The 18027-nt window shown below is 46.4% G+C and overlaps 1 protein-coding gene across 1 annotated transcript in view; it reads right to left on the bottom strand.

Moving 5' to 3' along the window:
* Positions 1 to 5229, bottom strand: part of LOC120844228 (high-affinity choline transporter 1) — a 47728-nt gene extending 42499 nt beyond the window's left edge. The window contains exons 1-2 of the mRNA XM_040215881.3: positions 5052 to 5229; positions 2886 to 2993 (exon numbers count right to left, since the gene is read on the bottom strand). Coding sequence (XP_040071815.1) covers positions 2886 to 2993; positions 5052 to 5229 — 286 coding nt within the window. The remainder of the gene's footprint in view (positions 1 to 2885; positions 2994 to 5051) is intronic.
* Between the last annotated feature and the right edge of the window lie 12798 nt (positions 5230 to 18027).

The following is an 18027-nucleotide window of genomic DNA, read 5'->3' as shown; positions in this document are numbered from 1 at the left end:
AGCAAGTGTGGTACAATAAATTTAGCAACTTTCGGTCGTTAGCTAAGATTCTGCACGCGCCTGATAAACAGTTTTATGAAAGACGTGTTGAAAACAGTTGATATTTTGACCCCAAATGTTTCTGAAAATTTGTAAACTGAAAAACCCGGTCGTTTTCCCATCATTCATCGCTTCGTTCTATTTGTGACGGTGCGGTTTGTTATATTTCTTCGCCTAAAGACATCGCCGAGGAGTTTGCCTCATTTTTTAGCAGCTGTTATTCATCGCCCACTCGGTTCGTGAAATCAGACCGAGTGAATGACCCCAGTGATGGTGACTCTCTCTCTCAGTTTTGTGCTACTACATGTGACGACGTCGCGGCGATAAAAAATCTAAAGCCTAAATTGTCGGGTGGTGCTGACGAAATTCCACTTTTTATGATTAAAGGCTGCTCTGGGCTAATAGCCCTCGCACTAGCTCATATTTTAACGTGTCATTGCGTTCCTGTATTTTTCCCGCGATATGGAAAAAAACGAAAGTGGGGCCCATTCATAAAAAGGGCAATGCCCGTATTGTGTCAAATTACCGCCCTGTCTCACTTTTTGCGATTTCGGTAAAATATTTGAAACCATAGTGCAAAAATGTCTTTTCTCCCATTTATCAAAGTATCTTACGCATCAAGAGCATGGCTTCATTAGAGGACATTTCGTTGAAACTAACCTTTGTACATTTCTTCATTACGCAGCCGCGGTCGTTTCAAAAAGTGGTCAGATTAAATCGATTTACTTGGATCTTTGGAAGGCTTTTGATAGGGTTGGTCATTTTTTGCTTGTACGAAAATTGTAACAATGAGGTATTGTACCTAAGCTTTGTGGCTGGGTTTCTATTTATTTTCCATCTCCTTTCATAGATATTAAAAGTCCGTTGTCAATGGCGCCTCTTTCCTGTACCTGTCGTCTTCCTACCGTGTTCTTGCTGTATTTTTCGCTTTTCCAATGAAAAGTCGAAAAGTCAGGATTAGGCTTTCCCTCCAACATTAATTTCGGCAAATAAACAATGCCAACATTAAGTTCGGCAATTGATATATGGCACATTTGGCTGATATCTAGCATTGCGTCAATAATGTGGCAAGCCAGAAAAAGGGCATAAAAAACCTTCAAGGAAAATATTGTTAGGCTCTACTTAGGCGTCACTGGGATTGTTTAGCTTGGGCCCAGGCAGGCGTTTCTCAAACAGGCTTCCTGAAATCATGGGGACATTTCGCCTTTTAACGATCTTTATTAACGAAAAAAAAAACATTCTAATTCTGTAACACACGAAAACAAAACAAAAGGTATTGTATCTGCACAAAGATTTATCATGTTGAGCATTCTCACATGATGACGAATTCCATTAAAGCGTCCCTAAAAATATGCGTTCAATTTCAAGGTCGTAGACTGACAGGCGGAGACCCCGTTCATTTATTTTTACGTTTCCAGAATGTCACAGTAGACCCTGCAAAGCCGTATAGTTTTCAACTCTGTTAGTCTTTCTTGGCTGGACCTCTTCTGGACCCGTCTCGGTGTTGTCAGGTTCATGGACCCATGAATGCGTTTTGTCCCTTTAGAATCGCTGTATCATGAGCTTTCGCATTTATTATTAAAAATATAATTCGCGTGTTACGGACTTCAAAAACAACATCCCAGGTTTGTGCACCTGTGGCATAAACAACTCCAAATACGCCTCCTCTAAAGCATATGCGGCCACTTGCTTGACGTGGGTGAAGCTTCGGCAAGCGTTTGTCAAATGACAAGGTTTCTGAGATAATATGCACTTTATACTACAAGCTGGACACCTGTCTTTACCCTGGTCTACATGGTGCAATTTTGCTTCCGCTTTCGCGGGTGCTGCGTTGAGGATCGCATCTTCCAGTACCCCTCATCGCCAGACGAGCAAGGTCGCACTTGCGAAAGAGAATTTAAAATTGCACATGCGAATCAGACATTCAGAGTGTTTCTTCCTGCCACAGCAGAAACATGACAGCAGTGTAGTTTACACGAACGAGGCCTCACTTGACGAGCTTGTCTTCAACGTTTGGACGTTCTTGATGTTTCGATGCCACAATGAATAGCTTTTTCGTTTGTTTCCAAGTTTATATTGTTGGGCCACCATGCTTACTGGCTCTAACGTCAACTGCGCGTCAAGATAAATTTCCTCGGTTCGCTTTTGGTCCTGGAATCGCACGACAACGACGGCGCAGGTAATATCGTCATTGTGAAGCTCAAAGTTACATTAATTTCAGGAGAATTTAGGTCTAAAATTTAGGTCTAAAACAAAATAAACAAACGTGCTAATGTTTTTTTTTTCTTACCTGAATGAAATTGATTTTGGTGATAAATGAGCGAGCGTCAAATTATAAAATGGTTTTCATAACCGTTTTTGCCTAAATCTTATCTCAATAAAAGCTACTCAGCAAGCCAATCGGAGGGTTGAATATAGTGTGCTTTCTCTTCCGTGTAGCATAATAACGTGTTCAACTTTTTGCAGGATTCATATCAAGTCTACGGACACCTCCGTTTTTTTCATCGCACTGGAATCAACGACTCCAGTCTTCGGATGTGGTGCTGTTCAGAGGATCTGGTAGTTAACAGGCGAAATGAGGGAAAGCCATTATGAGCAAAGTGGTTTCAAGTTGTCTATTGAATATTCCCGCCGATTTGGGTAACGCCTGGACATATAACACTTTTAGGACTTCTAGGCAGCTAGAGAGACTTGGGGATATTTTCCATTGGTAACTATTGTGAAAACCGTCGAAACCTTGAAGCATTCATAGCCGCTGCATTAATAGCGAACCACCATCCATAATGCGTGATCAATTTATTTAATTAATCTTCCTTACCGCTCTTTTCAAACATGCAAATACCCACCGAAGAGGAGGCTGAGGGCAAAGCACACCGGGGCTTGGCACCAGAGAACGCCCCTCACGGCGGTTTCCTCCACAATGCCGCTGAGCAGACCGCCGTCGACCCAGGTGGCTGCGCAAAGGCAAACACAATAAAAGTTCACTCCTCTGCTTTATGTGGCATAGCAGTAAGTCACTTTGATGGAGCAAAGTCTTTTAGAAAACTAAGACTTCAACACTAGTGCCTTCTGAAGACTTTTTGTTTACTTTTCAATTTAACGCCAAAACGCATGTCTGCTTTGGACTTAGTAAACTTCCGCGAGACGCTACAGGCAAGGTGTCACGCCTGATATGCGACATTTTTGCTTTTCTTGTAAATTTAGCGAAAATCCTTGCTCGATAAATTTAACGTAACGTTAGGAAGAACTTTTGCTTCAATATGCGGCACTTCAATCTGTGCATATTATTACCCTGATAAATTGGTGCATGCCGATGGACATATATAGTTCGTGCAGAATTATGAACGTTAAAAGTTTGGTACTAATTCGATTTGTGTATCATATCTACCGCGAGAAATAGAGTGCATATTCAGCCCTGACAATTGCAATGTGAGGATTGGTACAGGGGCGAACCCAGCGAGGAAAGGACGAGGCTGCTTTTGGGGCTGAATAAATTGTTTGAATTATTTGGAGACGAGGCGAATATTGTGAAAGAGAAGGCACTGTTATCAGTTAGGAGTTGGGAAACCGAACAAAAGTAGATGATTTTAAGACGGTCGCGGAACTAGAAATGAGTCATAAGCGTGACGTTTCTTGTTCTCGAATAAATTCGAGAACTTTCATAAAGTCGCCTGTAAGCTTTTTCGTCAGTTCGTATCTCCCCAAGACACTCCAAATTTCGAGCTCACGATGGCAAAACCAAAAGTAAAAAGAGAAGATATTTTTCTAATAAAGTTTGAAAGAGCACAGGGTTAGTGGTCCTGATGCTTCAGTTTATTTTTTTTTAATCTAGGGCTATTCACAACATACAGTTATACCTTTATCTTGTCGAGGTTCGTTAGCTACAATGCATCAATGTGCCTCCGGGCCACGGCGAAAAACAGCCTTCCCATTTTATAGGGTGGAGAAGGGCAGCTGAAGCTCTATGCTTCTGAGTAATATGTGCAGGAGTTTGGCCCGTTCAAAGTGCCAACGTTTATTGAAGAACACGTCTTTGCAATGTTTGTCGTGGGAGAATTGGAATTTTCAATCACAAGGGCGGCTATGCCAAATGCAGCTGCAGACATATTTTACGATGTTCTTTAGTTTTTATTAATTTACTGTACGTTTTCAACAGGACATTATATAATCTAATTTTCAAGTTTGAGAATTTGGGAAGTCTGTCTTTCGCCGAACTGGAAATCTAACAAAATTAAACTCCGACAAACACCGATAAATACCATATTCCCAGCAATATATAAACTAAATAAGAAAACATTCAGTTTTATAAGAAATGAGATTCGAAAAATGGAACTCTAGTCATAAAAGGAACAAAACCTTGCCAAGACAGAAAGGGGCGACTGAAAGTGTGTTTTTCACCAAGCCCGCGAAAAACAAAACAAATATAATACATTTTTTTCAGTTCATTGTCACTTCGTCGGGTATAGTGCGCCGGAAGTAATTTTGTGTAACATAAGAAATGAGTGGAAAACTGAAATACGCTTTTGATCATTCTGCTAATTGTTTAAGGCTTTCTTGATAATGTAAAACGATCAACCTCAAAGGGGGCCAACTTCAAGTCGTAAATAATCTTGTTTTCATTCTTCAGAAAAAAACATTGTCAGCATGGACGCGACTGTCTGTGTCGGAGGTCAATGTCTTGATTTGTAACTTTTCTTTAGGTTCTTGTTTACGAGAAACAGGCGGTATCGTGACACTCTGAGCAAAAAAGATGCAATATTTTCTTTCGCTTGTTTACCTTTTTACATTAAGCTAGTGTCATACAATGCTGCAATCTGGTGAGATGCCCACAATCCGTGCACCAAACAGAAGGTTCAATTCGACACTCCCCGACAGCCCGTAAAAATATAACGTGAAAATCGCAGATGCTGTACACGGGCTAACGCTGTGGCGTAGTGAACCCTAGAGATGCTTCTTTTACGAGAATGAAAATTCCAACAGGCGACTGGCGACGCGCGGTCCTTGTGGCTTACCGATGATGGTGAACACTCCGACAACCAGACCAACGCTGCGGCCTCCAAGCATCAGGTCCTCGCTCGGGTTTGCGCTGCGCCCCCGATCTAGCCTCCTCCGAGCGCCCCAGAAGCCCACTGCCACGATGAGCGCGTAGAAGAGGACACTGGTCACCAGGCCTGGCACGCTGAGGCCCATCACGTTTTTGAAGCCTAAAGGAAAAGGGCCAGATTGAAAAGAAAACAACTCGGACAAAGGGTCGCTTTTTGAAAAGAGCACGTTGCTGCTCACAAGGTAAATGGGATTACTTACAGAGCGATGGTGTGTACTCAAAGAGGAGCTCGCGTTCGTTTCTAGAAGGAGGCTCAATATCATTCAAGGTGGTCGTCAAAAAACTAATTAAACATGTGGAATGTTCAAGATGATATACAGATGCTATATATATCCTACGTAAACAAATTGGACAGATATATTTCTGTTAAGTTGGATGGACTATCTTAAGTCTGTAGCTCTAACGAAAATGTCTGCAGAAACCATAAGAAAACTCGCTCTTTCGGGGACAGCTTTGTTTATTTTTGAAGGTGACTTTAGGATATAGACGGAATCCGTTACTAAGAAAACGGTCTGGCGAAAAAAACGTCGGGGCTTTTATTGTATCATTTAACACTTTGGTAGGGTTACAGAGTTCAGTCAATATCCAAGACCAGTTATTTGTTTTATTGACAGACGACTTTAAACGTTTTTTGGCTACTCGTAATTGAATATCAGTTTGCACTTCCTTTTTTTTTTTTACCAGCCTTATTGGTAGTTTTTTTCGCCCTATGCATGAGAGTCTTCCCGGAATATGAAATTGATATATTCTCAAAACATGCCCGCAGCGGGGCTTACTTTATTTCATAAACATTAATGACCCACGGTTTAGCGCCGTACAGGGAATCTTTTGGAGATATGGCAGCCATTTTTTTCACTAATATATTTCTGTATATACGCAAGGTATATAAAATAATAAAAGGTGGATCAGTAGCTTTCTGTGCACGTACAATCATAAAAATCAAAAGAATCACGCAACCTTAACAACTTCTCTTCCGACCATAACTAAAGAACGCATATAAAATAATGGTGAAAATATTTTTAAGGTTTTCACGATCTTGTAGGTTTTCCAAGGGTCTATAGCTTCGGTTCTTAAGAAATAATCAATACAATGCTGCTTTATCTGGTCATTAATATTATCTGTAAATTATCTGTAATTCCTTCTTGGTTTCGCACTACAGATATTATCCGATATTTGTTTTAATATTAAAAATTGTTCAACCTATTTAAATTAGATTGGACTGTTTGCTGCTAATTTGTCGGGTGTTTAAAGGGAAAGCTAAAGGTTTAAACTTTTTTTTTGCATATGTTTATTTAAAGATTAGATGTTTGGTAAAAATACCGTTAAAAGAAAAGTATTGATTCTTTGTTTTTATGTTTGTTCTTACCAGTGTAAAAAATTTCTTATTTCTGAAAAAAAAAGATGTCAGACCATTTTGAGCTGAAGCAATTTTTATTAAATAAACCAGTTTCTTCTAAATTAATAATGGTAGTTACTAGATTTGTTTCAAACATCATTAAATAGTGATTTTCTGATAAGAAATTGTCCGTCGATTTAATCTCAGTGCAGCTCAATTACGAGCCACTCCTGAATGACGTAAAATAGGGGTGTCGGAACATTCGAGTTTAAATTGGAATCGAATATTAATTACCCAATAATTCGATTCGAGTTTCGTATTGCTCGAGTTTTCTAATAATTAAATAAATTTAACATCTTTACTTTTGGCGAAAAGTTCTGGATTATTCACGATGTTGTTATAATGAAAACGTCATCACAGGCCAGTGCGGAATCCAAATCAAGGCTCCTGTCGGAATCCCTGACTAACAAAGCATTTCTGCAGTACATAGTTTGTTTCTTGTGTTCCTCGAACAAAGCAGTCATGCTTCTAGCTTGTTGGATTTGCTCGACAAAGTCCCGTAACCACGCACGCCGCTATTCAGAATTCAAGAATACTGCGTCCCCTGCAGCACACTCCGTGCAGCCTAAACTAATTCATTGGCAAACATGTGTTACAAACAAAAATAATATCAAACGTCGAGAGAGCAGCAGCGAGCGTCGACGGCGGCAGCAGGAAGCGACGGTGCGTCCGCGTGACCGCTGGCTAGCGCCAGAATGAATGAGTCGGGAAAACCACGGTCAGCTCTTTATGTACGACACTCGGTATGTCAAATATTCTAACTAGATTATTGGGAAGTGAGCTGGGGCAAGATTTACTAAGCAATGGCTTTCTGGCTTCCTTATCTATCACACTCGGGGTAAGGATATACCCGACTCTTCTAGATGTACTGTAAAGCGTTCTTGTAGGTCATGCGCACGGCATTTCTCCCCCCTTGAAAACTTCATCGGCCCGTTGCCACTTAAACTACATTAACACAAGCTAAACCAAATAACAGCAATCCGCAAACTACAGGGTCGTCTGAACATAAACTTATACTCATTCATATCGAGCGTAAGACGGCTTGAGGCGCACGAGGTGCACCACTTCGGGTCGCGGCTGGCGAAGTCCTGACGGCCGTGTTTCCCCCCGCAAGCACCACGTAGTTCAGGACTCCGAGGCTACAGAGCACCTTGTATGTTTCGTGGCAGCGCTCCAAAAGATTTTCGCTGATGCCGCGGCATCGTGTCGGTCTCCGCAACCACACTCTATCTCCCGGTTCCAAACGAAGTTCACGTCGGCACAGGTTGTACAGTCTAGCATCGACACGTTGTTGGCCTTAAATCCGCTGACAGGTAAGTTGGCGCGCCTCCTCTGCTCGCTGACTGATCACTTGCGCGTCTATGCTCCCGTGCTCCACTGGCTAATGGGGCAGCATCGAGCCAAGCATTGTCTTTATTTTTCTGCCACGAACCAGCTGAAATTTTTTGACTCCAGTGGTTTCTTGAACTGCCGCGCTAGAAGCAAACGTGACGTGTGGCAACACCGACACTTCGCCCCACGTCTTGTGCAGCACGTCAACGTACATAGAAATCATGTCCGCAAGGGTATTGTTTAGCCACTCCGTGAGCTCGTTGGTTTGCGGATGGTACATTGTGGTTCGTCGGTAGCTGGTTTGGCTGACCCGAAGGAACATCCGCGCAACCCACGTTGTCGGATGTTGTAGGCGATAAATGTGGTTGGCTTCACTGGAATGGTAGCATTCCGGGCGTAGGTCAGCGGTTCTCCAGACAGCCGCCTCCCTAGATGCCGACTCTTCTTGGGAGACGAGCTGGGGTTGTTCCCTCTGGCGTCTAGCGTACCGGGGAACAGGCGTGTCACGTCAAATAGGCGCCGGGTACTGGCAAGCCACTCGCGGCGACCGTCAGATCACGGCGGCGTAGGTCAACGCCGGTCTCCCGTGGCTGCCACGTTGCAGGGAGCTTCCTGCTGCATCGTCCTACCGCTTGGGTTCATCGTTGTCGCTGCACCACATAGCAACGGCGAGTTGAAAAACTATGAAACTTTGTACTCACGAGACACTACGCATAACTATTGGACTACGTAACGACGCTGCAGTTCAAACTGTCAGAAAGTGCAACCGCACCATTCAGCCTTCAGTGAGCAGCGATGTACGCTGCGTGGTTTCGTTTCGCTGGGGCACTCACAGCGTACCCTCGGTAACAGCCGCGCGACTGGGCGCCGGTCGCATTACACGGAGTAGGTACGGGTCATGGCAATTCAATCAACGGAATAAAACCTTCATTGAAGGCAAGCAATGCTATTACATTTCGACTTCGTCATCATCAAAACACCCCATAAATACGTTCCCAATTTTAGTATCTTGAACCTTGTGTATAAATGTCAGTATTCGTATACGATTTGGCATTCAAATTTTTGGCCGCTATTCGTCACTATACGACTCGAATTCGATTCGAATTCAAATTTTACTATTCGCACACTCTAGTGATAAAAATATACAATATGATACTGGCCTACACAGGCTCATACCGGTCACCGGTATAACCGCACCATTCGTCCCTACACATATCCCAAGCAGCACATAAAGGTGAAGAAAACGTCGAAAGAACGTCGAAGACGTCTGTAACGGGACGTCGTAAAACGTCGAAGGTCCGGACGTTACCTTCCTTCGACGTCGATGAAACCTTTAAATTTCCGCGAGAAAAGCTGCACAGAAGGCCGAGGGGACGTTCCAAATGACGTTGTTGCACGTCATATGCACGTCTCAGTGGGCCGTTGCGTCCTCCCTTGACGTTTATGATACGTGTGTTTACGACATCCGGACTACCAACGACGTTCACAGAACGTCGAGAAACCTTTCCAAATTACGTTTCCTAGCCGTCGTGGGAAAACGTTTTGTCCCCCCCACAAAAAAAAAGAAAAAAAAGTATTTTTTTAGTGTTATTGCGAAGGCAAGTTTCTATCATGGAAGTACGAAGGAAGTAACTAAAACACAGGTTTGGTACGAACTGTTTATTTGAGCATGTTCAGACACGAGATGCAATGCCTCCAAAAGACGTTCCTGGATGTGCCAGCCTCAAAGATGTAAAAGAACAAACAAATTCGGGTAAATAAATGAGCAAGAGACGATGTCACGTGGCGCGGAATGTTCACCGCTTACTTCGTTCTGCTTCTGATTAATGCGCTGACGCGCGTGCTTTAGCCGTCCTATTGCGCGTAGCTGGTACTCTCGCTGCATGCACGGGAATGGTTTCAGAAGGGGGATCCCGTTCGGCTTTGCGTTCTTGATTGGGATCGTCGGCGGCGTCTGAAGGGTCTTGATCGGAGACTAGACTTGACGCGCCGTTATGTGCACTGCCACTTGTTTTCTAGGGGGCGTCATTCATATCCTCACAGGAAACTTGATCCGAGCAGTAGTAAGATTCAACGTGTGAAGCGTTATGGCCTTGAAAAAGGTCCTCGAGCCGTGACTGAATACGACGGCGTTTTTGGCGATCACCGACTTCTTCATGGGGGCGACTTGGACGACTCATCCAATCGCAGCACTTATACTGTATGCAGACTCAAAAAAAAAAAAAATCACGGCGCCATAGCAGCCTGCCTCCGAGACCCGTAGACGTGATGGCCGGTGCTAGTGACTGGCTTTCGGAAAAAGCTGGACCGGGTCCCAGAGCTGTTCTCTTTGGGCCAATTCGAAGAACAGAACATTCAGTGAAATATTTTGGAAACGACTGAGAAAATGCGTACACCCGGAACTTATAGTGAATTCCACTCGTAGATCTGGAGCGCTTTCCAAAATCCGCGAGGGAGGCAAAATTCCGCTCCGTGGGACCCGCTCCGAATCGACGAGGGGAAGATAAACTTGCATTTTTGGAGCGACCTCCCCCACACCCCTCCCCACCCCTTCTCCCTCCGCCGTACAAAATGGCCGCTGCTTGAACTTGAGCAGCCCACCAATCTTTCCAACGACCAGTGACGACTGTCACTGCTTAGCTCCAGAAGTAACACGCGACACAGGCCGGGCGAAATTATACGTACCGCGGCGCCCATGTCACAAATAACGAAGACGTCCGCGTTCGGCACCGTCACATACCTTTCGGCCGCCTCGAAGCGGCGAGGCACGGACAGCGATTGCCAGCGTAGAGTTCAGATTTGTTGTACGACTTTAATAAACACAGAGGTAACAAACCATCACTTGCGCGGTCGTTGCCTAACCACTTCTTGCTTTATTTCACGGGAAAACGCCGACGGAATGCAGTGTAAAAAGGTAAACAATCACTGGCTGCAGAATGAAGAGGCCTAACCTTGCGTCTGCCTCCGGCTTTTCTGTCGTTCTTCCTCTCACGATCACAGACGTCAGCGCTTACGATTTGCCACGCTACACATTCCCGGCTTTTTATCCCTGATCTACGCGAGGTATAAGCGTTCGAGCCGTCACAATCCAAAGTAAACAACCGACGCACCCGAACAGATCCAACTCCACGACCCGACCGGCCCGCCGATCTCTCCAACCGCGCCGCGCATGCGCACCGCCGATTTAGACGGAAGTCAAGTGGGCCGCTCTGTCAGCTTCCGGAGAGATCCGTGAAATCCCGCAGAGCAAGTTCGGCGGAGTTTGGGGCGCTCCGTGGAGCGGGCGCTGCCAGAGATCTACGAGCGGAAGATGACCAACTTGAGCCAGATCCGCGAGCGGAATATGTGCGCTCCAAATGGAGCGCTTTTGGAGCGCTCGAGATCTGCGAGCGGAATTCACCATTAGGCTTGTCAATTTTTCGTCGTCGCTATCTTCCCCCACTTTTCTCTCTCGCCCTCGTCTTGCCGAGTTTCCCGACGCATCGCATGAGGCTCTATGGAGATGCCACTGGCATCTCCTCTGCCTACCTTTCCCTCTCTCTCATGCGCCGTGCCGGCTGTTTTTTTTTTTTTGTGTGTTTTTTTTCGTCAAGTAAGTGCGGACTGGGCTTGAACGCTTTTTGAGCCGTCATCTGGGCCATTCAGGGGTTGGCATCATGAATGTCAATTTCCACAAACCGTTGACAGTATCTACCGGATTTCGTCATTGCCGGGCATTTTATTTATTTATTTTTTTTTATTTTGAGTGAACTCCGAAAATGCGCAAGTGTGCACTGAAGTTGCGCTCTGATATTTTGTCTGCTGGCATGCGATTTTTGTTTGGGTACGTCACCAGTGGCAACGAAAGCCAGATCTGGCTTTCCAGATCGGCTTTCGATCATGGGTCCTGGGCTCTGGCGGCACCCCTGAGGCGCGTGCCAGGGCCCAGGACCCATGTAAGACGACAACGCGCGTGCAAAATGCAAAAATGGTACAATTCGATCCGTTCTAGACGCCATGGGCTTCGCAAATTAAAACCGTAACAATCTTTTAAACAAACCAAAATTATAACAAGCACATCTAAAAGGAATTGTATTCCCAAATCGCTTTCATATTATTTTTTTTCTTCCGTGTGCACTGAGTGTTGTAAATGTCCTATTTAGAGTCATCGATGTGCAATTAATAGCATTTTGAAATACGCAAATTAATGTATCAATAATTAAACTTCTCAACCTTTTAAAAATGAAGTTTTGTTTGAGGCTCTTGAGCACTGTCACCTTGACCGCAGTGATTCTGCGGCTGGAGACTGAGCTGGAAAATCTGAAAACGTCGAGCAAAAAGTGAGTGGTCAACGTTGCCAGCATGCCTTGTATAACGTTTACGACACTTAGGTGTGAACGCGACGTCGCTGAAACGTCACTGACGGGGCAATATCGTAACGTCATCCTGGACTTTATTTTAACTTTAAAGACACGTGAGTGATCGACGTTGCTAAAACGTCTTGTCTTGACGTCGCGGCGACGATGACGACGTTAAAGTTGAAACGTGACGTCGCCAGCACGTCACTGACTGGACGATAATGGGACGTCATTTATGAACTTCAGTTCAACGTCAAAGAAACGTGAGCGTTGGACGTTGTGAGAACGTCGTGCATCGCCGTCGTGGGAACGTTGACGACCTTTGAGTTGAAATACAGCGTCGTCACAACGTCACTGATTGGACTCTAATGGAACGTTATATAAGGACGTCACCTCAACATCGAAAAAACGTGATCGAAGTCATGCGGGACATCACGGACGTCCGGGATTTTCTCTCAACGTTTCCATGACGTTTCGGGCTGCCTGGGATGCTGCTTTTGGGTTCACGGATGCTCCGGTAAACGATACGGGTGACTCGGTATCCGCTGCCGTCACGCGGCATCGGATATGGTTACGCGGTACCGGATACGGGGCATGTGGGATCGGGTACGGGACTAGCCACCTCTACACTGACAAAGCCTGGCAGATTGCCACGAGACGCCGCCGCCGAAATTGAAAAGGTAGAGCGGCAGAGAATGATGATGTTGATGATGATTTTATGGCTGTTCCCTTTGAAGCGGGCGGATTGAATAGAAATCAGACCTAGCCGAATAAAAACGGAGAGAAAAAAAAATTGCACTACTGTTGCATTCTTCGCCACCAGTCCTCTAGCCTCCTTTTAGTCCTCTCGACTGCGTCGCTGCACTTCCAGCTGGGCTGCAGTGCCACTGCAACGCGATTTGAGTCCGCACTGGGCCAGCACACAGCATCCCTGCCTGTGTCCCCAACTCGGAAGCCGAGGGCTTCTGCCAGAAATTGTTCGTGTGATTGTGCCTCGTCTAGATGCAGCCCGTTGTCTGGTGCCTGGCCCCAAATCTACCAGGTGTCTTGGTACGAGACTTGGGCAGGAGAGCACAATATGCTTGATAGTTTCCTCGGTTTCGCCACATGCCCGGCATGATGTTGACTGTACCTGTTGGTCAAAACGCTGCCTGTACACTAGCGTTCTTAGCCCTCCCGCACTTGCTTCAAAAAGCAGGCGGCTGCCCAGGCTATTATCATACAGGGTTGTCTCTGTCGATATTTCATTTTCCCAGCGGTTGTACACTTGCAGGGTTGACTTTGAGCGGGCCGCCTCCGACCACTGTACAGCCTCTTCCTCGCGCACACTCTTCCGCACCTCCAGTTCCCACTTTTGCTCTGTAGTGGCAGCAACGAGCGCAGTAAATAAGCCATATTTCTTTTCCAGCTGGTACAGTCGCTTTGTCCACTTTGTCTGTATCCCTGTCAAGTGTATGTACACAAATAGTCGTTTGGCCCACCGTCCTCGGTCCAGGAGTCGCAGACGCCCGTCGTAGCCGATTTTGCTAGCTGCTTCTCTGGCTTCAAACGATGACCATCCAAGATCTCCTGGGACCGCTTCGTTCGCCACCATGCCATGGCAGCCTAGGGCCTGCCTCCCAACTTCGCGCTGCCGGCGCTCTAGAATGTCCCTCACGTCTCCAGGAATGCACACAACAGCATTTGCAAACGTTAGGCCAGGGACCATGGATGCTTTCCAGAGTTCCCTTGTAACCAGAAATCGATTGCAGCTCCATAGGTTACGCTTGCGAAGGACACTGGTGTTTCGGACGGCCGTCTTTCTGAGGTGGAGATGGTGTTCCGCTAGGTATTCTGGCTTATTTGTGAGTAGAATACCCAGGTACTTATAGGTGCCTTGCAAGGGGATTCCTTCGCCCTTCAGCACGCAGTGACCAAGACGCGGCTCTTCAGGTCCGGCTAGTTGCACGACTGCCGACTTTTTGCTGTTGAAGCGAAGGCAGCACGCATCCGCCTCTTCTACACAAATGACTAAAAGCTGCTGTAGTGACTCTACACTTTCCGTTGTAAGTACGATGTCATCCGCAAAGGTGAGACCTGGTAGCGTCCAGTTCACTGTCTCTCCTTTTTCTAAATGGGTGAAAGAGAATCCTACCCCCGACTGGAGCAAGCGCCTCTCTAGCCCCGACACATAGAGTATATATAAGAGAGGAGAAAGCGGACAGCCTTGTCGTAGACCTCTTGTTACAGTCACTTGCTCCGATTTGGCACCATTCATCTCTGTTGTCACCGCGTTGCCCGAATACAGGCATCGGACGAGGGCCAACCACTGCCGTGGCATGTCTAACTGTTCTAGGCACTGGAGCAATAACTCGTGGGGTACACTGTCGTAATCTTTCGCAATGTCAAGGAAGCAGCACAGGAGTTTTCTTCCTTCCTTGCGGGCGACGTCAATACACTGGGTGATCGTAAAAGTGTTGTCCTCCAGTCGGCGACCCCGACGGAAGCCTCGCTGCAGCTCCGTTAACACCCTATTCTCCTCTGCCCATGCTGCCATGTAATCTTTCACTATATGTGCGAAGGCTCTGTAGATGGTGGAAGTCACTGTAAGTGGCCGATAGTCCTGAAGATGTTGTCGGTTGCCTCCCTTCTTAGGGACCAAGACAACCCGACCAAGCCTCCAGTCTTGGGGCACGGGTTCTGAGCCACTGAAGATTGCACTGAAGATCTCTGCCATCTGCTGCCTTGTCTTCGTTCCCATCGATTTAAGAACCGAAGCCGGAATCCCGTCCAGGCCCGGAGACGTAGACGTCTTCAAATGCGCGAAGGCCCGTAAGACTGTCACCCACCCGATGACCTCCTCCTGCGAGTGTTCTGCTGTGTGCATCGTCGGTTGAGAGGATGTATCCTCTTCGGTGGTAAAGTTCTCCCTCAGGTAATCCGAGAGGTGGGTGCCAAGGTTGCTAGGTTCCTTCCCTTGTGCTTTCGTCAATAATGGCTGCTTCCTGGTCTCTACCATCCAACGTTCCGAGGTAGGCCCAGAACTTCCTCGGTGCGTCCCTGCCGCTGCATCTAATGTCTCGAATAATAGCCAGATCCGCAGTCCTTATCTTCTGTTGGACCAACTGTTTAGCACTGTTTTTCAACACTTGATAACTGTGCCATTTTTTGTCAATCTCGTGTGTCTCTTTTGTACGGAGCGCCATTCGGTGATGCAGGTTAGTCTCCTGCCGGGCATGGATGGCTGCCTTGACCTCACCATCCCACTATCCCTTACGTCGTCTGTGTCCAGCGAGCCTTTTTGGTGCGTGTCGCTTAATCAGGTCTTTGAGCACTGTGATGTAGGCTTGATATCCAGTCGCCTGTTTTCTGCTTTCACTGTTCTCAAATGTCTCCATGATAGTCGCCACTGTCCGCTCGCTCAAATAAGTTCGCCGTGGGCGCTGATATCGTTCCTGTGTCTTTTTCCAAGCGGACTTGCTGAAGTCCAGCCTGAGGCGATTATGATCATTGCCAAGGCTGTGCTCGCCACCCTCGTCTATCAAAACTCGAGCAATGATTTTCCCGAGACGGTGAGACGCTAAAGCATAATCAATACAGGTTTTGCTTCCTCGAGCGCACCATGTGAACTGTCCCTCACATGTTGACCGCAGGTTGAGTATTTCAAGTTGCAGCTCTTCCGCTAGCCATAGGAGCCGCCGCCCATTACTGTCCTTCCACGCGTCCAACTCACCAAGATGGCCGTTGAAATCTACCATGATCAAAATATTCTTACCGACGCCGAGGGTCTTCGCATCACTGGCAATACATGTCACACTCGCTTGGTTCTCATCCTCCCGCGCACTTCCCACTGCAAGATAAACCTCGCACACTGCCACTGGATACAGTAACAGTTCTCCTGTCACCCAGATGTGGTCTTGGCAGGTCTTGTTTTCCCTCTGCTAGGATGCCGAGCTGCGGAATAGGATTCCTACACCCCCTCCTTTTCGCTGACCTTCCTGCCGGTTGCACCCGGTCCACTGCCAGCCCGGGTGAATAGGCGGTTCCTCAAGGTCACGAAGGTGTGTCTCTGCAACCCCAAAAAGCACTATGCTCTCAGTGTCCATCGCTTGATAGAGCTCCTGCCATTTCTGCTCCCGTCTTGCTCCCTGGAGGTTGAGAAACCCAACTCTTTCCGTCACCATGTTTTGGTGTTTCCGCCGTCTTCTCCTCACAACTCGGCCCTTCACTACATCACCGTCGTTACAGCGTCTGGGTTGTCTTACTCCTGTCCGGTGGTATCCAGCTGCCTCCGAACAGTCTGTGCCACCATAGCCTGTATCCATGGGGGTGGGTCCAGTGGATAGCACCCTGGGCCCGTTTGCTCGAAGCTGGTTTACTAACCGCGGTTAACCGGATTTGCCTACGAGGGGGAATTTTAGGTCACGTGACCTGCAGAGTAGGGACGCCGGAGTAAAATAGTACCTAGCATCAGACAATATGTCCAATATGGCTGCTACGGCCGCTCGTCACGCTTGGGAACATTTATTTTTACGAAGATGCGTCATCCTCGTGTCACGAAAAGGACATTTCAACACAAAGTCTACTGTCGGAGTTGACGGCGAGCATGCTGTGGGAGCAGGGCCACGCCTGACTGGTTTCGTCGAGTTTGAATAACATCACGCACCGCCCTCTGAAGTGGACTTGTTTTATTGAATGCTACAGTCAGCGGGATCTTCAAAACGTATATCCTAGGTAAGTGCCGCGATGTTTCACGAGAAAGTTATGAGATTGTACCGCTATCAAAATTTCATGTCAGCAGAACTTGCGTTGTAATCAACGTCCAGCTTTCTTTTCTTTTTTTCACTTTTAAAACCTACCTCGAGCCCCAATCGCATGTTAGTGCAACAAATCTCTCTCCGAAAAACGGCCTCTAATCGCGGAGTCTGGTTTATAGTACAATTCGTCGTGTTTTGTATTTGCAGCGCATCCACAACACCGACGACCCCCTTTAGCGACGGTTCAACGAAGGCAAGATGCAAACTAAAAACTTCCCTCAGAAGCAAAGATCCGTTACCTCAACAGAAGCTGCCGGCACGGATGCCGGCACGGCATTCGATCGAACTTCGGTACTGTCGTCTGCGAACTTGTACAACTGGAAAATAAACAAAGCTTCTATCGGAAAAGAAGTGTGCATATTTTCTCTTGCGCTTGTCTTTCTTCAATTTATTTTGTTTAAGATAACTAGATGTCTTATTAGGATTATAAAGAGAGACATAATTACGTAGCAGACGATCACAACCAATCTGAAATCTAAAATGAGTCAGGCGAATGCAAGCATCACCATGAAACGGCAGAGGAATTGGTCATTGGATGAACAATTAGAACTAATTCGGGCAGTGGGGGAGAGGAAACATCAAATTATGGGCAAGTTCAGTGCTACGGTCACGACGCAAACAAAAAGGCAGGCATGGGACGAAATTTACAGAGCCATGGGCTGTTTGCGCACCCCAGACCAGCTACAACAGTGCTGGAGAAACCTCCTAAAAAAGACTAGACAACTCTACAGCTTATTCAAGAAGCATGAACAGCGCACCGGTAAGTTCATTGTGTTCTTAAGTTCAAAAGATATTGCATTGCTTTAGTGATAATACATGAGCAACCAAACCTAGAAACGTGAATGTGGACATTTGTATATTCGTTCACCTTTGCCCTCTGCTGGGAGTCGACTTTTCACCTTCCTTGAACAGCAGCAAAAGCAGTGTGACAGCATCAGAAAACAATTTATTCCAGTTTATGTACAAGTTCTGCACAGGCTGTATGGAACTTGTAAAACAGTTCAGTGGAAGACCCAAAACTTC

Source organism: Ixodes scapularis, unplaced genomic scaffold (genome assembly GCF_016920785.2).
Source record: "Ixodes scapularis isolate PalLabHiFi unplaced genomic scaffold, ASM1692078v2 PGA_scaffold7__128_contigs__length_106722199, whole genome shotgun sequence".
Lineage (NCBI taxonomy): Eukaryota > Metazoa > Arthropoda > Arachnida > Ixodida > Ixodidae > Ixodes > Ixodes scapularis.
This window is presented reverse-complemented; position numbering and strand designations above follow the sequence as displayed.